This window comes from Oncorhynchus tshawytscha, linkage group LG11, assembly GCF_018296145.1.
Source record: "Oncorhynchus tshawytscha isolate Ot180627B linkage group LG11, Otsh_v2.0, whole genome shotgun sequence".
Taxonomy (NCBI): Eukaryota; Metazoa; Chordata; class Actinopteri; order Salmoniformes; family Salmonidae; genus Oncorhynchus; species Oncorhynchus tshawytscha.
The window spans coordinates 30,751,029-30,771,634 of NC_056439.1; the positions used below are offsets into that span (position 1 = coordinate 30,751,029).

Below are 20,606 nucleotides of genomic sequence, written 5' to 3' on the forward strand. Positions count from 1 at the left end.
TTTACTGGGAAACTAGCCTCATTACGGAAATCTGTCTGGGAGCCAAATGCCCTTGTGATTTTAAAGGCCCATGGCATACAATTTATCTCATAGTACCTTCTTGTTATAAAACCATGATGTAACTCGCCTATAAAATGTATATTTTCCAAAACAATTGCAGAGCAGTTTGTATGCTCTAAATTTATCCAGATGGCTCAGGAGGTGTAGATGAGTAAACATTTGTCTGAAGTTAAAAACGTTCATGTCAAGCTAATATGCTGCTGTCGATACAGTATACTGCCTCAAAAATCACAGGCCTCTCCTACAAACAAAGTACACCGTTTGTGTGGATGTCACTGCAATTCTGTTTCCAAAAAGAAACTGGTAATCATTTCAGAGTGTGTGTGTGTATGTTGGTAAGTACTAGGGACACCTTGTATCCTCTCATTCTCACCAAGGATACAGAACACACAGCAGGTCCATATGTCCCGGCTGCTGCATTCCACAGTTACTATACCACAGTGGTCCCCAGTCCTGTCACCACATTAGAAGCTCTGCCGGGACACATCACGGAGCACCTCCTACAGCTGCTGGGGGAATACGAGGAGAGAGGGGGGATTGTCCAATGGGGTTCAAGGAATCAGTCCTGAGAAGGTTTCATGAATCCGAGCACAAGGGAGGACTGGTCCTGGCTTTCGTAGTGAGATAAATGATCAGACTGACGGCAGCAGGCTCATTATCACTCTAGTTCTTTAAGTTGGACTTAACCCGAGTTTAAAATGTAAAAGTACAGAAGGTGATCATATAACGACCAGATGAAACCACTAAACACTTCCAATATGTTATTTTGAATTCACACGTAACTCAAAGGATTATCTCCTGCATCATTTCATTTGAATTTGTCAATGATGTTATCATTGCCTGTTAACTTTTACTTGGCACAGTTTTACAGCCACGACAGTCCCTACTCCTCTACAAAACCATGTGTCTGTAATCAAAACCTTTATTTTACAGGATGTAAAAGGATGAAGTTGTTACTCTGGGATCACATTGTGTTCTACCTGGGATCACATTGTGTTCTACCTGGGAGCTTGCTGCCACATCATTCCCTCTAAGGGATTATACAGTAGACTATGGGCTCTTTTCTATCAACTTCTGGAGACTTCATTTCACCCTGCAGTCCTGTATACCTGACAATTAAAACCATCCTATAAAAGCCAAATAAATTATTTAACTTAACTAAATTACATATTAAAACTTGGCCACTTAAAACTGAGCATATGATGTCAGAGAGGAGCATTACTAAATATTTTTTGGGGGACTGTTCGCCAACAGTAAATATTTGTATCTGTTCTGGACCTATCTAAAATCACTTTCAGAAAGAAAGTATGAAAAACAGACTACATATGCCTATTTTTTTCTGTGATAAAATCAGTGCAGGCCACCGTGCATACAGATTAGGATGTCTCGTTTTTCTCTCTGCAGTCTATTTCCCCTGTTGGTTTTGTCCTTCCTTTGACATCTGTAAACAGATATAATTGCCTGTCTAATCCTATTTAGCCTCCACGTCTTGTTTACTTTTGCTTTAGCCGTGTCGTGAAGGCTTGTCTGTCCTGCTGTGAATAAGGCATTGTCTGCAGGCCCACAGATGTAATCTGCCCACATCCAAACCACCTAGCGGCCCTCACCGGCCCCCACCTGCCCCGTATTGCAATGCCCTGTTAGCCACATGCATGTAGTACTTTTGAGAAGCCACTTCCATTTGCTGCCCTTCTGAGTTTAACAATGAGGAGAGAGGCGTAGAATAGGATGTCTGGCTTCCCACTGTGAGAGGCTGTAGAATACACTAAAAGTTTGTGTGAAAGTTTCAAAGCTGTTAAATTGAAAAGGTGACTTTCAAGCTCTACTGAGCTGTTCTGGACATTTTCAGCCGTTGATGACAGGTGATATTGTGGAAACCATACGCATAATTCTACTATGCGTTCTGCATTTGTCTAACATCCTCAATCAATGCAGGCAGTTTTCTGACCCTGAATCAAAGCAATAACACACTACACTGGTCATGGTCGTACACACACGCACACACATAGAGACGTGATGCTGAGAAAGTACGGTCCCTGGACCAACCCCGGGAGAGCTGGACTCTTACAACGACTTGTGTTCTTTCACCCTGGGAAGCTGATGGATGTGTTTGTTTGGCTTAGCTGTGGCGAATGTACACACATTCACACACACATGGCCATGACTGAAAAGATCACACAAGGGGAGGGGGGTAAGGGTTGGCTTTCTCTCTATTTCACCACTGTTGATTTTGGGTTCTGTTTAGAGTTTTTTCCCCTCTCTTTTCCTCTTACTTCTCAGTGTGAAGAAGTTAGAGCCAACTGAGATTTTCTTCATGTAAACAAAAAGCAACAGCGGTCAACCTAACTTAGACGAACCGATTTATCTGCTAATATTTCACGAATACGATTGGACACTACTGTGTAGGCAAGAAAGCAAGAATGAAACCCACTGGGCAGCGGCGTCAATTCAACATCTATTCCACGTTGGTTCACCGGAATTTCATTGAAATGTGGAAACAATGTTGATTTAACCAGTGTGTGCCCAGTGTGAAGTCAAGTTACGCTAAGGAGAAAAATATCCTAAAGATGTATTACTCACCCCTTGCACAGTCAGACAACAGAACAGACTCAAAGATGAGCAGCATGATCTTGAGGACTCCCATCCTGAGTGAAGACAACTTAATGTTCCCCCAACTCTAAAAGACATATGGTAAAAAAAAAAATTTAAAAAAAAAACTCAGGCCTTCCAGATTCTGTAACTGCACACTGCAGAACTCACATCCACCCCCAGGGAAAAGCAGTTTGCCTCATTAGATGATATGGAAAATCTACAGTAAATGCTCTGCTTTGAATTTCCATATGTCCTTCAAGTCAGACTACAAGGCCATAGTGGAACTGAAATGCATGGGGATTTCTCTTATACATTAAAATGCATAGAGGAGATACACACATTTCTAAAAAATTTAAAAAAAAAAAAATCATAGGATTGATGGATAAAATAACATATCTTGCCTGTGTTAGTATATTTATCTATTATTTTCAATAAATATCTGTGGTCAATATGGTGCAAACTCATTTAAGTAGTGCTGCTCTCACAGATTGCCCCCTCTGATAAATGAATATACAAGTAAAATGTATATTTATTATCTGAAACACAGCTGTATTATATTGTATAATTGTCACAATTTGCATTCATGAAATACCGTATAACATGTTACCATAGTCCATACATAGCCTATCTAAAAATTCCACATCATGTAAAATTAAATAGTAATTATTCATATAACTGTAAGCAATCAGTTGTTAATATGTCTTAAATTGAAATATATATATATTTCTATGAACTATTGCGAACAATATAATCGTATGAACAAGGTCATATGCAAGTACATATTATGCACAACAATGTTGACTCTGAATTACATACCTGACGTTTACAGTAAATTAAGTTAACCTCGTATCAGCCTCTTCATTAAAAACGGGCAACCCATTCTCATAGAAGTCTGCACGGTCTCCATTATTTATTAGTGGCCGATTTCACCGACCGCTCTTGAACACAACTATAATGATCGCGGACTGCCTGTAGATCGGTCAATGGAATGGAAAAGCTGAAATCAGTCGAGGCATACAATCAAATGCGTCCATTAATCACAGATGGGTATCCATTTAAATGTTGCATTAAACTTCGACAAATTGGAAAAAATAGGTCGTTTTTAAAGTCTGTTCCAACGGGTGTTTTTTAAAGTCTGTGTCCAACTGGTGTTTACAGTGGACTCTACTTCACATCCCACAATAATTACGGAGGGCAGAGATAGTTGCCATCCCAGTTCAACTTTTGACCAATCACATACAAGGTCTGGATAAATCTATCAAAATGAACTCTAAAATGAACACTATCATAATCAAATCGCTTAGATCACACGAGTAATTTATAAAAATGGTATATGCCTCAATTTAAATTGACGATGGTCACCCCTGTAACAGATCTAGGATAAGTTTCATACCCAAATCCTGACCTTGACCATCACGAGAAAACAATACCGATCTTAGATCGCTTATTTAAAAGGCAACTTTAATCCTACCCCCAGAAGAACAAACAGATAGGAGACCCACCATACCAGTCATAGTGAGTCTAACAAGATCCACATATGTTTTCAGCAATGCTTATCACATCACCTGAAGAATAATTGGAAACATTCCATTGTTAGGAGTGTTACACTAATGAACTATGGATAACAGAGCTACATTTATCAGTCAGACAGCAGGCAATGCTGCATGAAATGAATAGGTGCTGCCACCCAGTGGGACTGGGATGTAATCTCACCTGAGAACGTGACAAGAGGCCAAGAGGCAGGGAACGTTTGTCTGGCTACCCAGCCACATCGCTCTGGCCAAATGGCGTTTATAGGGTGTGCACTAGTTTCCACAGCTATATATCACAGAAATTCGTGAAACAAAAAGTAACTTTTTTGGTTTTAGTTCAATATTAGGCATACGGTTAACAGTGTGGTTAAGGTTAAATGTGAGATTAGGTTTAAGAATAGAAATGGTTAGAAAAAGGCGGAGTTTATGACTGAGGCGGTCGTGATCGATAGAGCAGCTGAGAGGGTCTTCAGGCAAGGGTAGCATGCTCCAATGACATGAAATCCCTTTGGATCAAGTTGTGTGTGATTGATGCTGTGCACACAAGAGTCAAGACCATATCAATGACGAGTTGACATAAATGTCACAACTGCCTGAGAAAATAAGACGAACATGAATGGATAGTAGTAACACAGAAATTAGGATACACACTTATTCAAAGGAAAAAGTCATTTAATTTTAATTGACATGGCATTTAAAATTAATAACATTCTTTCAGTTTTCCCAAATGTTTCACATGGCTCTTATCACTGAAATATGCTAGCCTTTACAAAATAACAAGCTCTGAAGTAATAGGATACACAGTCCTTGAATTACCGCTCCATACTGAAAAAGTAGTAATAGATTTATAGATTTACAATTTCATTTTGTTTATAAAACAATTACGTAATTTTAAGGTCTTTAAATTTTCCGCAATACAAATAAACCATGTAGAAGTATAAAGCGATCTAGACAAGATAAAGCCTGAGAATTAGCTTATAAATCAGGGCAGATTTGATATAACTGGTGCAGACTTGAAGCGTAGAAGGCCATGGTTGTTTGAGCCAGTTATGTCAGATTGCCCAGTCCTCTATCCACATCAACTCAAACACATTCTCCATTGTAACCTAGATGGTGAAGCTTTCCCTCCACATCAGAAATGACTTGAGGGAGCAGGCAGAAATCATGATGTAAGAGTAGAGGAAGTGGTTATCTACTGGGAATAGTAATACTTTGTGCAGAGAGGTATGGGGATAATGTATAACCAGGTAAGGATGAACAAAACAGTCTAGTTTCAATTTAACTTACTATCTGTAACATATTCTAACTGATCTCCCTACAGATCACATATGTTTCTGCAACAGCAGCAGCAGCTGGCATGTAATTTAGATCATGAAAATGGACATCAATGCTTAGTGTAGTAGTAGAGGTTCGTCTCGGTTTTGGTGAATCCTGTCTAGAAAAGTTTGCTATCAGTGTGACCCCTGGGAGAGTTGAAATATACTTAAGATAAATGTGTTTGGCAACAACATACACAGAGGGGAAAACTATATTGCACAATCTGAAGGAAACAAAGCTGCCTTGACCAACTGATGGGAGACAGGTATCATAAACCTCTAAATAGTGGTGATATGCACTCCATGATTCTAACAATCAATTAATATAGATACTGATGTGTGGTAGGAGGTTAAAGTCTCTCTCCACCAGAGGGCATTAAATGCCTGAGAGAGTGACTGATGTGACCATGTCAATCTCAGAGGTTGAGGAGTAGCATGTTAAAGATGGGATGAGAAAATGCTTTTTTTTTTAATAAACATTGTATGTTGTGACTGTAAAAGCAATGGGCACAGCCCTCATTGTCATTAAAGGACAGCTAATCTTTGTGTCCTTTGACACACAGTCAATAAAATACAAATCCCATATGAAATTAAATCACAAATTAAATTGCCGTTAAAAACATTGGCAAATTTCCGTGGTAGGAATCAATACATAAAATCTATTTTTTTGTTGCTTCGCTATTTAGGTAGCCTGATGAGGATTGCTTTCCCCTCATCCTCACAGCATCAGGAATTACATGACAAACTAAAATTAAAACTTCTAGAGCCATTGCGGCCAAACAAGCAAGATCAGTTGTGCGGAGATCATCATCACTATCAACATAATTATCCTTATTTACATGTTTATTATGACTTCCATTCTTTAAAGTAATCGGAGCCCTGTCAGAGCTCTGGCACAAGTGTGGGAAGCCCGCTAAAGCATAGGACATGATGTCAGAAGGCCTTTGTTATACACAAGCAATAAAACAGAAAAGGCTTTCTCTCCCTCTTCAGCTGCAAATATTCCCAGAAGCTGTTCCTAAAGCACTGGACCGGTCCAGAGTAATCTGTTCAAAACCCTACTTCCAGTTTTTTCTTCATCTGCCTCTATAGGCAGGCAGGCAAGCAGGCAGGCAGGCATCAGTGACTCAGGAGGAGGACAGCATAGCATTAGGCCCTTTGGTTCCCTTTCAGGCAGCAGCAGCATCTCAAAAACAACAGAAAGGGTCTAATCATGGTTTATGCGCCTCCACATCCGACCTCGTTCCATCTCTCTGCCCTCTCATCCATGTCCTCTTTATTCCAAAGCCCTGCCTTGCTGTGCAGTGTGATGAAGATGATCGATAAGGTTGCCCGGGGGGTGAAATCACTTGATACAGCAGGGGTCAGATGCCAGTCTTGTCACTGTAGAACGGTGTGACGTGGAACATGTAGCAGTGCGTACACACCCTGACGGCCTTCACCTGGCCGTACCTCGGTAACGGGGCTGAGTGGGAGGAGCAGCGAGAGCAGAAAATCTAAAATGACACAGAACAAACAAGGTACATTTGATTGTTCTTCATTTATTTGATGTAGTATAGACAATTCTAAAGGAGATCTGTTCAGGTGTTTTGTGTTACCTTGCCACAGCTCCTACAGTGGTGCTTTCTGCGAATGACGGTGAAGGGGGCCTTACAGGTGATGCAGGAGTCACATTCCTCATCAGGAACCCAGTCTGGGGGATCTACAGGGGAAAAGCAGGGGCACATTAATAGTGATGCTTGTTTATATGAATGTCACACTGTGTGCATGCACGTCATGTGTGTATGTATGTGTTTTAAGGAGAAAAGAGAGGTGCTGACCTTCAAACTGTCCCTCCAGGGCCTTGGCTGCCAGCTCCGAGGAGGAGATGGTTTCCTGACAGAGAGAACAGTCCTCCAGCACAGCACTGCGAAGCCCTGGACATGCTGCACCACCACACAGAGCACAGCCGTGTCATTACAATTAACATTACCATCACAGACAAACACACTGGAAGAACTACACTAAGACACCTGACATTACTGCAAGTTAACCCTGATGTAAAGATAAACAACCTAAACAGAAGCATCTGTTCCTCACCGTTCTCCTTGTCAAAGTCCCCCTGCTCAGAGGTAGCCATGACTTCAAACAGTGTCTTCAGAATGCTTCGAAGGTCGGCGGCATAGTTTGTCTGCAGCTGGTCAGCAACACCTGGAGGTCAAGGGGTCAAGAGGAACCAATGACATTATTATTAATTGTTTTTTATTAGGATCACCATTAACTGACGCCAATGGCGAAATCTAGTCTTACTAGGGTGCAACACAAAGAAAAATACATTCATGACAAGACTTAACCATTCACATATATTTAAAAACATTAACATGTAGTGTGTGTGTGTGTGTGTGTATCTATCAGTTACAAATACGTCACATGGGGGAGAGGCGTTGCTTTATTTGTTTTTTTAAACCAGGTTTGCTGTTCACTTGCGCTGTATGAGATGAAATCATGGCTCTGTATAATATTGTACGTTTCCTTGAATTTGACCTGGGGACTGAAAAGACCCTTGGTGGCATGTCTGGTGTGTGCATCAGTGCTGTGTGTAAGTTACTATACAAACTATTTGGAATTTCCAACACATTGTTTCTTATAAAAACAAGAAGCGATGCAGTCAATCGTTTCTCAACTCTTAGCAAAGAGAAACTGGACATTAGCCCTCTGATTACAATGAAGAGCAAAACGTGCCACTCTGTTCTAGGCCAGCTGCAGCATAACTAGGTCCTTCTAGTATAACTGGACAATAATCAAGACAGGATAAAACTAGAGCCTGCAGGACTTGCTTTGTGGAGCGTGGTGTCAAAAAGCATAGCATCTCTTTATTACGGACAGACCTCTCCCCATCTTTACAACCACTGAATCAATATGTTTTGAACATAAGTTTACAATCGAAGGTAACGCCAAGTAATTTACTCTCCTCAACTTGCGCAACGGTCACACCATTCATTACCAGATTCAGCTGAGATCTAGAATTTAAGGAATGATTTGTACCATATAATAATCTTAATTTTAGAGATGTTCAGGACCAGTTTATTACTGGCCACCCATTCTAACTGACTGCAACTCTGTTTAGGCTTGCAGTGATTTCACAAGCTGTGGTTGCTGATTTGTATTGGGTTGAACCATCATCATGGACATATAAGCTTTGTTAAATGCCAGTGGTAGGTCATTGGTAAAAATAGAAGAGAGTCGAAGGGAGCTGCCCTGGCGATACACCACACAATGAACAACGGTGTTGGAGGAGATGGCTGCCGTTTTATGGGCTCCTAACCAATTGTGCTATTGTGTGCAGGTTTTTTTGCGTTATTTGTAACTTATTTTGTACATAATGTTTCTGCCACCATCCCTTATGATCGAAAATACCTTCTGGATATCAGCACAGCGATTACTCACCTCCTACTGGACAAAGATCTTTTCTTTAACGAGTCAGACGCAAAGGATTTACTTCAGACACCCAACAAGGCCCAAATCTCTGATTCGCATGAGAAGGAGATATCGGGACATAGGTTGGGGTGTCTTGTAAGGATCCAACGGCGAGTGGGTAATCCAACTCTACCATCAGTCCTATTAGCCCACGTGCAATCATTTGATAGCACACTGGATGAGCTTCGATCAACACTATCCTACCAACGGGACATTAAGAACTGTAATATCTCATGTTTCACCGAGTCGTGGCTGAACGACGACATGGATAACAGTTGGCTGGGTTTTCCGTTCATCGGCAAGATAGAATAGCTGCCTCCGGTAAGTACAAGGGGTGGCGTTCTGTGTCTAATTGTCAATAACGGCTGGTGCACAAAATCTAATATTAAGGAACGCTCAAGGATTTGCTTGCCTGAGGTAGAGAATCTCATGATAAGCTGTAGACCGCACTATTTATCACGAGAGTTATCTATATTTTTCGTAGCTGTCTATTTACCACCACAAACTGATGCTGGCACTAAGACCGCACTCACCGAGCTGTATAAGGCCATAAGCAAACAAGAAAACCGGGGAGCCAAGTGGCCAAGGGACTTTAATGAAAGGAAACTTAAATCTGTTTGACCCCATTTCTACCAGCATGTTACATGTGCAACCAAAAGAAGAAGAAAAAAAACAACAACTCTAGACCACCATTACTCCACACTCAGAGACACGTATCAAGCTCTCCCTCACCCTCCATTTTGGCAAATCTGACCATAACTCAATCCTCCTAATTCCTGCTTACAAGTAAAAACTATAGCAGGAAGTACCAGTGACTCAATCAATACAGAAGTGGTCAGATGACGCAGATGCTAAACTACAGGACTGTTTTGCTAGCACAGACTGGAATATGTTCTGGGATTCTTCCGATGGCATTGAGGAGTATACCACATCAGTCACTGGGTTCATTAGTAAGTGCATTGATGATCCCCACAGTGACTGTACGTACATACCCCAACCAGAAGCCATAGATTACAGGCAACATCCGCACTGAGCTAAAGGGTAGAGCTGCCGCTTTCAAGGAGCGGGACTCTAACCCGGAAGCTTATAAGAAATCCCGCTATGCCCCCCAACGAACCATCAAACAGGCAAAGTGTCAATACAGGACTAAGACTGAATCCTACTACACCGGCTCCAACACTTGTCGGATGTGGCAGGGCTTGCAAACTATTATGGACTACAAAGGGAAGAACAGCCGCGAGGTCCCCAGTGACACGAGCCTAACAGACGAGCCAAATTACTTATATGCTCGCGTCGAGGCAAGCAACACTGAATGCAGGAGAGCACCAGCTGTTCCGGATGACAGTGTGATAACACTCTCCTTAGCCGATGTGAGTAAGACCTTTAAACAGGTCAACATTCACAAGGCCACAGGGCCAGACGGATTACCAGGACATGTCTCTGAGCATGCGTTGACCAACTGGTAAGTGTCTTCACTGACATTTTCAACCTGTCCCTGACCGATTCTGTAATACCAACATCTTTCAAGCAGACCGCCATAGTTCCTTTGTCAAAGAAAACCTGCCTAAATCGCTCCCGACCCATAGCACTCACATCTGTAGCCATGAAGCACTTTGAAAGGCTGGTCATGGCTCACAACACAATTATCTCAGAAAACCTAGACCAACTACAATTTGCATACCGCCCCAACAGATCCACAATGACGCAATCTCTATTGCACTCCACACTGCCCTTCCCCACTTGAACAAAAGGAAGACCTACGTGAGAAAGCTATTCATTGACTACAGCTCAGTGTTCAACACCATAGTGCCCTGAAAGCTCATCACTAAGCTAAGGACCCTGGGACTAAACACCTCCCTCTGCAACTGGATCTTGGACTACCTGACAGCCCCCCCCCAGGCGTTAAGGGTAGGTAACAACACATCTGCTATGCTGATCCTCAACATGGGGCCCCTCAGGGGTGTGTGCTCAGTCCCCTCCTGTACTCCCTGTTCACCCATGACTGCATGGCCAAGCACGACTCCAACACCATCATTCATTCTGCCGATGACAAAAATAGTGGTAGGCCTGATCACCGACAATGATGAGACAGCCTATAGGGAGATCAGAGAACTGGCAGTGTGGTGCCAGGAGAACAACCTCTCCCTCAACGTGATCAAGACAAAGAAGATGACTGTGGACTACAGGAAAAGGAGGGCAGGGCACGTCCCCATTCTCATTGATGGGGCTGCAGTGGAGCAGGTTGAGAGCAGGTTCCTTGGTGTCCACATCACCAACAAACTATCATGGTCCAAAAACACACCAAGACAGTCGTGAAGAGGGCACGACAAAACCTATTCCCCCTCAGGAGACTACACTATCGAGAGCATCCTACAGCTGCACTATCGAGAGCATCCTGATTGGTCCTGACTGATCCAGGACCTCTATACCAGGCGATGTCAGAGGAAGGCCCTAAAAATTCCAAATGACTCCAGTCACCCTAGACATAGACTGTTCTCTCTGCTACTGCACAGTAAGCGGTACCGGAGAGCCAAGTCTAGGTCCAAAAGGCTTCTTAACAGCTTCTACCCCCAAGCCATAAGACTCCTGAACAGCTAATAAAATGGCTACCTGGACTATTTGCATTGAGCCCCACCCCAATTTTTACACTGCTGCCACTCGGTTTATTATCTATGCATTGTCACTTTACCTACATGTACATATTACCTTAATTACCTCTAACCTGTACCCCCGCACATTAACTCTGTACTGGTACCCCCTGTATATAGCCTCATTACTCTTATTTTATTGTTGCTCTTTATTATTTGTTGTTCAATTTTATTTTTTTCAGTTTTAGTAAATACTTTAACACTTACAGTGCCTTGCGAAAGTATTCGGCCCCCTTGAACTTTGCAACCTTTTGCCACATTTCAGGCTTCAAACATAACGATATAAAACTGTATTTTTTTGTGAAGAATCAACAACAAGTGGGACACAATCATGAAGTGGAACGACATTTATTGGATATTTCAAACTTTTTTAACAAATCAAAAACTGAAAAATTGGGCGTGCAAAATTATTCAGCCCCCTTAAGTTAATACTTTGTACTGCATTTCGCTACACTCGCATTAACATCTGCTAACCATGTGTATGTGACAAATAAAATTTGATTTGAAGTAAGCATTTCACTGTAAGGTCTGTTGTATTCAGCACATGTGACAAATACAATTTGATCTGATTTTTGACTTCACATGTTTAACACTAAGAGAAGCTTCCATTAAAGAAAACCCTCTTCTATTAGATAGATAGCTCTGAATCCACAATATGGCAGGGGGTAAAAAGCCATGTGTGTTTTCAACAGGTTATGGTCAATAAATCCTGCACTGATATCTACTAGTACAGCACCCACCATTTTCTTATTATACATTTCTTTGTCATTTGTGTCAGTGCAATACATGTTGAGTGCCCTTTTCTCTATAAGCATGCTGAAAGTCTGTTTTCGATCAAACCATTTTTTACAACAGTTTGCTAAGAGCCGCCAGCAAGGTTGGCTGTTAGAACCAGTCAAGGCCACGACCCATTCTTGGGTAGCGAAATTACTTTTGCTTCCCTCCAGGCCTGAGGACAAACACTTTCCTCTAGGCTCAGATCAAAGTTATGACATAATATACTGTAGGAGTGGCTATAGAGTCAGCTACCATCATCAGTAGCTTTCCATCTAAGCTGTCAATGTCAGGAGGTTTGTCATTATTGAGCTATACTTTTTCCACCTCTCCCACACTAACTTTACAAAATTCAAACTTACGCTTTTTTTTCTTCCATTATTATTATTATTATTATTATTATTATTATTATTATTATTATACATGAATAGGATGCCACACTGTTCATTGTTGGTATTTCCTGCTTAAGTTTGCCCACTTTGCCAATAAAGTAATCATTAAAAAAAAATTGGCAACAAATGGTTTTGTGATGAATAAGCTTTCTGATTTGATGACCAATGGAGTTGAATTTGTCTTTCTGCCCATAATTTCATTTAAAGTACTCCCCCCCCCATCATTCGTTATATCATTGACCTTGCCTTCATAACACAGTTACTTCTTTTCATTGAATTTAGTCACATAAGTCAGCCAGTCAGATGTGCAGCCAGACTTATTAGCCACTCCTTTTGGCCTCTCTCTTCCAACCATACAGTTTTTCAAGTCCTCATCAATCCATGGAACCTTAACAGTTCTAACAGTCACTTTAACAGGTGCATGTTTATCAATAATTAGAAGAAGCAATTTCATAAATGAATCACGTGCAGTGTCTGGATGCTCCTTATCAAATCACAGACCAACAAAAATATATAAACTCAGCAAAAAAAAAAAAGAAACGTCCTCTCAACTGCATTTATTTTCAGTAAACTTAACATGTGTAAATATTTGTATGAACATAAGAGTCAACAACTGAGACAAACTGAACAAGTTCCACAGACATGTGACTAACAGAAATTGAATAATGTGTCCCTGAACAAAGGGGGGGTCCAAATGAAAAGTAACAGTCAGTATCTGGTGTGGCCACCAGCTGCATTAAGTACTGCAGTGCATCTCCTCCTCATAGATTGCACCAGATTTGATAGTTCTTGCTTTGAGATGATACCCCACTCTTACACCAAGGCCAACAGGTCCCAGACGTGCTCAATGGGATTGAGATCCGGGCTCAATGGGATTGAGATCCGGGCTCTTTGCTGGCCATGGCAGAACACTGACATTCCTGTCTTGCAGGAAATCACGCACAGAACGAACAGTATGGCTGGCGGCATTGTCATGCTGGAGGGTCATGTCAGGATGAGCCTGCAGGAAAGGTACCGCATGAGGGAGGAGGAGGTCTTCCCTGTAATGCACAGAGTTGAGATTGCCTGCAATGACAACAAGCTCAGTCCGATGATGCTGTGACCCTCCACCTCCAAATCGATCCCGCTCCAGAGTATAGGACTCAGTGTAACGCTCATTCCTTCGAACATAAACGCGAATCCGACCATCACCCCTGGTGAGACAAAGCCGCGACTCGTCAGTGAAGAGCACTTTTTGCCAGTCCTGTCTGGTCCAGCGACTGTGGGTTTGTGCCCATAGGCGACGTTGTTGTCGGTGATGTCTGGCGAGGACCTGCCTTTACAACAGTCCTACAAGCCCTCAGTCCAGCCTCTCTCAGCCTATTGCGGACAGTCTGAGCACTGATGGAGGGATTGTGCGTTCCTGGTGTAACTCGGGCAGTTGTTGTCATCCTGTACCTGTCCCACAGGTGTGATGTTCGGATGTAACGATCCTGTGCAGGTGTTGTTACACGTGGTCTGCCACTGTGAGGACGTCCCGTCTCCCTGTAGCGCTGTATTATGCATCTCACAGTTCGGACATTGCAATTTATTGCCCTGGCCACATCTGCAGTCCTCATGCCTCCTTGCAGCATGCCTAAGGCACGTTCACACAGATGAGCAGGGACCCTGGGCATCTTTCTTTTGGTGTTTGTCTAGAGTCAGTAGAAAGGCCTCTTTTAGTGTCCTAAGTTTTCATAACGGTGACCTTAATTGCGTACCGTCTGTAAGCTGTTAGTATCTTAACGACCGTTCCACAGGTGCATGTTCATTAATTGTTTATGGTTCATTGAACAAGCATGGGAAACAGTGTTTAAACCCTTTACAATGAAGATCTGTGAAGTTGAATTTTTACAAATTATCTTCCTGAAAAAGGGACGTTTCATTTTTTGCTGAGTTTATAATCCACATAGCTAAATATTTGATATATCTTACACAGTATTTTAGGCCCAGCTTTAATAACCTGGGCTTTCCTGGATACAACCACTACATTATGATCCCTGCATCCACTGGGAACGGATACAGCTTTAGAACAAAGTTCTACAGTATTAATACAAATATCATCAATACATGTGGATGATATAGCTCAAGTAGCATTTGTAAACACCCTGATAGGTTGATTAATAACCTGAACCAGATTAGAAATCTTGAGCGGCCAGCATGATGAGCGGCGATCTTGATGAAAACCAGTCAATATTCAGGTCCCCAAGAAAGTAGACCTCTCAGTTTACATCATATACACTATTAAGGATTGTACACACAGACATTATCTTAGGTACTGACTGTTAGCACTTGGTGGCCTATAGCAACATTGTAAAATAATAGGCTTCGATGAGACTGGTGAACCTAAAACCACAACGCTTTAATAACACTTGACATGAGATCTTGTCTAAACATTACAGGGATATGGCTCTGAATATATACAGCAACACCTCCCCCATAGGCATTCCTGTCTCTTCTGTAGATATTATATCCTTGAATTGCTACTGCTGTATCATGAAAGGAATTATCTAAGTGAGTCTCAGAAGTGGCTAATATATGAATGTTATCTGATGTTATCAAGATAATGATTTCATGAGCCTTATTAGAAAACATTAGGAATACCTTCCTAATTTTGATTTGCACCTCCTTTTGCCCTCAGAACAGCCTCAAAATCGTCGGGGCATGGACTCTACAAGGTGTCGAAAGCACTCCACAGGGATGCTGACCCATGTTGATTCCAATGCTTCGAACAGTTGTGTCAAGTTGGCTGGATGTCCTTTGGGTGGTGGACCATTTTTAGCCCTTTCCTGGGTAGTTTATCAGAAATGGAAATAAAGATGGAAAAGAACAAACAAAGCAAAGAATAAAAACAGCATTCCATCAATCAGTTTGTGTGCGTAATTGTGTGCGTGTGCTGGGGGGTTGAAGCTACAAAACGACATGCTTGGCTCTCATCCCTTCCAGGCTTTTGGGAGGGAGGGTGGACAATGAGACTGTCACAGTGGATGTAAGTAATGTCCCCACGCGCTTTGGCAGCTTTCATGGCTGGAATAAGTTCTTTCCTCTTCTGGCGCACTGCTTCAGGATAGTCCTCGTTGTCCTCAAACGCCGTCCAGGTCTTGTGTGGAGATTTTGCAATTCCGTACCCAACAATATTGTTCCGCCTTGATTCTCCCTCAAGATAATCAGATTTCTCCGTCATTGTTATCATGGATTCACATACACAACCGATGTCCTCTCTCAATGACTTACAGATTGCGGTCATCTTGCCGTTCTCCTCTTTAAACTCATTGAGCTGACACTGGGAGAACTGCTAACTGTTCTTCAGGTCCTGGACCTCTCTGGTCAGATAACTAATAAAAGAATGGACTGACTCCACCAGTATTTGGACAAAATGGCTTCAAGTTCTCTTTTTGTTATAAAAATTGCTTGTAGAACAATTTTTGTCCTCAACGGTACTCCCACCGGCTTTGGTCTTTGTCATGGTAGTAATGTGGGCTACTTTGTTACTCCTCTCAGTTCCAGACAGGGCAGGTCGCAAGGCAGACGGAAACAGCAGGGATTCAAAACAGTCACTACCGGGACAATCCGTAATCCTAGCTGAATGGGCTGTGGGGTGTGTACAAGCTGCTAAGAAAACCTGGCTAGCTTGATAGCTAGCTAACTAACGTTACTTAGACGCTAGGCTAGTGTCTGTGCCAACAAGGGAACAATGAGCTACTTCTCTGGAGCAAAATAGACCTGCTATTCATCCATGTAATACATTGAACGCCCTACACCGTGATGGTGAATAAATAAGTCCATTAATTCATAGTTATTTTGCAAAAGAAAGCCATGAGAAAGATACACGTTTCAATGCATGCCACTGGAACGGGCGTCGTGCAAGCTAGGCATAAACAGGATACCGGGTGCAACTGTGGTGCATATGAGAAAAGAGAAAAGCCAAGTAGGCTAGTGTTTTGTGGAATACAGTGTAAAGCCGTTGGAGGGTGTTTGGAGTACAGATCAGTAAAGTAATAAAAGTACATTTTCATTTTATTTGAGTCAAAGTATTAATAACAAAATAAACAAAAACATGAGCAACAGACTGATTTACCCCATCAAACTACAGCTATACCCTTGGAGCGAGAGACCACTATCCGTTCTAGGATCCCTATTGTTTTCTCTATATATGCAGCCTCTTGGTGATGTCTTCAGAAACACAATGTCAACTTTCCCTGTTATGCAGACGACACACAAGCTGTACATTTAGATGTAACATGGTGAAATCCCAAAATTGCCTACCCTGGAGGCATGTGTTTCAGACAAGAGGAAGTGAATAGCGGAAAATGCTTTACTTTTAAACTCGGGCAAAACAGAGATGCTAGTTCTAGTTCTAGGTCCCAAGAAACAAAGAGATCTGCTGTCAGAACTGACAATGAATCTCGAGGGTTGTACAGTCTCAAATAAAACTGAAGGACCTCAGCGTTACTCTGGACCCTGATCTCTACTTCAATGAACATATAAAAAATATTTAATGACCAGCTTCGCATGTCATCTTCGTAAACATTTGAAAATTCTGAAACTTTTTTGGCCAACTTTGATGCAGAAACGCTAATCAATGCTTTTGTCACTTCAAGATTAGACTACTGCAATGCTCTACTCTCCGGGTACCTGGATAAGGCACTAAATAACCTTCAGCTAGTTCTAAATTAGAGGTCGACCGATTAACCGGAATAGCCGATTTCAAGTTTTCATAACAATCGGAAATCGGCATTTTTGGACACCGATCATGGACGATTACATTGCACTCCGAGGAAACTGCGTGGCAGGCTGACTACCTGTTATGCGAGTGCAGCAAGGAGCCAAGGTAAGGTGCTAGCTAGCATTAAACGTATCCTATAAAAAACAATCAATCTTAACATAATCACTAGTTAACTACACATGGTTGATGATATTACGAGTTTATCTAGCTTGTCCTGCGTTGCATATAATTGATGTGGTGCCTGTTAAATTATCATTGCATCATAGCCTACTTCGCTAAACAGGTGATTTAAAAAGCGCATTCGCGAAAAAAAGCACTGTTGTTGCACCAATGTGTACCTAACCATTAACATTCAACGCCTTTCTTAAAATCAATACACAAATATATATTTTTTTAAACCTGCATATTTAGTTAATATTGCCTGCTAACATGAATTTATTTTAACAAGGGAAATTGTGTCACTTCTCTAGCATTCTGTGCAACAGAGTCAGGGTATATGCAGCAGTTTGGGCCGCCTGGCAAGTTGCGAACTAATTTGCCAGAATTTTACGTAATTAATGACATGACGTTGAAGGTTGTGCAATGTAACAGGAATATTTAGACTTAAAACGGTTCCGTATTTCACTGAAAGAATAAACGTTTTATTTTCGAAATGATAGTTTCCGGATTTGACCATATTAATGACCTACGGCTTGTATTTCTGTGTGTTATATTATAATTAAGTCTATGATGTGATATTTGATAGAGCAGTCTGGCTGAGCGGTGGTAGGCAGCAGCGGGCTCGTAAGCATTCATTCAAACAGCACTTTCGTGCCTTTGCCAGCAGCTCTTCGCAATGCTTCAAGCATTGAGCTGTTTATGACTTCAAGCCTATCAACTCCCGAGATTAGGCTGGTGTTAACCGATGTGAAATGGATAGCTAGTTAGCAAGGTGCGCGCTAATAGCATTTCAAACGTCACTCGCTCTGAGACTTGGAGTAGTTGTTCCCCTTGCTCTGCAAGGGCCGTGGATTTTGTGGAGCGATGGGTAACGATGCTTTGAGTGTGGCTGTTGTCGATGTGTTCCTGGTTCGAGCCCAGGTAGGGGCGAGGAGAGGGACGGAAGCTATACTGTTACACTGGCAATAGTAAAGTGCCTATAAGAACATCCAATAGTCAAAGGTATATGAAATACAAATGGTAGAAAGAGAAATAGTCCTATAATTCCTTTAATAACCTCAACCTAAAACTTCTTACCTGGGAATATTGAAGACTCATGTTGAAAGGAACCAGCTTTCATATATTCTCATGTTCTGCATGTTCTGAGCAAGGAACTTAAATGTTTTTGTTTTTACATGGCACATATTGCACTTTTACTTTCTTCTCCAACACTTTGTTTTGCATTATTTAAACCAAATTGAACTTGTTTCATTATTTATTTGAGGCTAAATTGATTTGATTGATGTATTATATTAAGTTAAAATAAGTGTTCTTTCAATATTGTTGTAATTGTCATTATCACAAAAAAAAAATATTAATAATAAATGTAAAAATTAAAATAAAATATATATATATATATTTTTTTTATATATATATTTTTTAAATAGTTTATCGGCTTTTTTTGGTCCTCCAATAATCGGTATCGGTACTGAAAAATCATAACCTCTACTCTAAATACGGCTGCTAGAATCTTGTCTAGAAACCCCAAAAATATCATATTACCCCAGTGCTAGCCTCCCTACACTGGCTTCTGCCGATTTGGTTCTGCCTTACATACCTACACTAGTCACAAGACGCAAGGCTCCTTCTAAGCAAACAGCTGGTCTCAACCTCAAAGTCGTTACTGAAGACTCATCTCTTCAGTATGTCCTATGATTGAGGGTAGTCTGGCCCAGGAGCGTGAAGGCGAATGGCAAGGCACTGGAGTGACGAACCACCCTTGCTGTCGCTGCCTTGCCAGATCCCTTAACTCCACTGGGATTCTCTGCCTCTGACCCCATTACGGGGCCGAGTCACTGGCTTGCTCATGCTCTTCCATCCTTCCTGTCCTCGGGCTTGTGCGGTGGGGAGATCTTTGTGGGCTATACTGGGCCTTGTCTCAGGGTAATAAGTTAGTGGCCTGGTGATATCCCTAGTGGTGTGGGGGCTGTGCTTTGCCAAAGTGGGTTGGGGTTACCCTTGTCCGGGGGTAACTTTGGACAGGGCCACAATGTCCCCGACCCACCAGGTCTGTCTCCTGTATCTATGCTGCAATAGTCTGTGCCGGGGGACTAGAGTCAGTCTGTTATATATGGTGTAATTCTCCTGTCTTATCTGGGGTCCTGTGGGTTCTTAGATATGTTTGCTCTAATTCTCCCATCTCCCCCTCCCGGAGAACCTGAGGCCTAGGACCATGCCTCAGGACTACCTGGCCTGATGACTCCTGCCTGTCCTGTCCCCAGTTACCTGGTCGTCCTGCCCCCCCCAACCCCCCAACACTGTCTCGACCTCTAAATGCTCAGCTGAAATTAACTCCCGAGGTGCTGACCTCTTGCACTCTGTACAACCACTGATTATTAATTGACCCTGCCTGTCTTCTATGAACATCTTGAAGAACGACCTGGCCTTACCGGTCACGTACTCTTATAATCTCCACCGGGCACAGCCAGAAGAGCAAGCCTGGTTACCATCTTGGTTGTTTCCTAGATTCTTGACTTTGTAGGGAGTTTTTCCGAGCCACCGTGCCACTACATTAGTCACTCTGGGGTTTTAGGCTCGGTTACTGTACAAGCACTTTGTGACAACTGCTGTTGTAAAAAGGGCTCTATAAATACATTTGATTGATTGATTGAGAGACATACCCGATATGCAGACGAAGAGGCGGTGGATGAGGTCACTGCTGCTGTGGAAGCGCGAGCGGATCTTGTTCCTGGCGGCCATCTTAGCAGCCTGCAGGGCCAGCTGGATTTCATGATGGTCCAGATCCTCTGACGTCCCCGAGCTCGTGGTCAGACTGCTGACAGGGCTGGAGCAGGCAGGGGGAGCGCACATGCACACACACACAGAGAGAGAGAGATGCAGTGAAGGGAGATGGAGACAGAATGGAGAGAAGGGCAGGGGCGGGACAGTCGCAT

General features: G+C 42.2%; 2 protein-coding genes across 3 annotated transcripts in view; both read right to left on the bottom strand.

Annotated features, from left to right (window-relative positions):
• Positions 1-3,873, bottom strand: part of LOC112261717 (fibroblast growth factor receptor-like 1) — a 53,064-nt gene extending 49,191 nt beyond the window's left edge. Inside the window, exons 1-2 of the mRNA XM_024437302.2 lie at positions 3,469-3,873; positions 2,641-2,737 (exon numbers count right to left, since the gene is read on the bottom strand). Coding sequence (XP_024293070.1) covers positions 2,641-2,704 — 64 coding nt within the window. The 5' untranslated portion in view covers positions 2,705-2,737; positions 3,469-3,873. The remainder of the gene's footprint in view (positions 1-2,640; positions 2,738-3,468) is intronic.
• Positions 3,874-4,835: 962 nt separating this feature from the next.
• The window catches only part of LOC112261712 (lateral signaling target protein 2 homolog), a 67,535-nt gene continuing 51,764 nt past the window's right edge, over positions 4,836-20,606 (bottom strand). For both annotated transcript variants that reach the window (XM_024437288.2, XM_024437287.2), the window contains 5 exons: positions 20,334-20,497; positions 7,580-7,690; positions 7,321-7,425; positions 7,099-7,202; positions 4,836-6,996 (listed from right to left, as the gene is read on the bottom strand). In XM_024437288.2, coding sequence (XP_024293056.1) covers positions 6,865-6,996; positions 7,099-7,202; positions 7,321-7,425; positions 7,580-7,690; positions 20,334-20,497 — 616 coding nt within the window. In that variant the 3' untranslated portion in view covers positions 4,836-6,864. The remainder of the gene's footprint in view (positions 6,997-7,098; positions 7,203-7,320; positions 7,426-7,579; positions 7,691-20,333; positions 20,498-20,606) is intronic.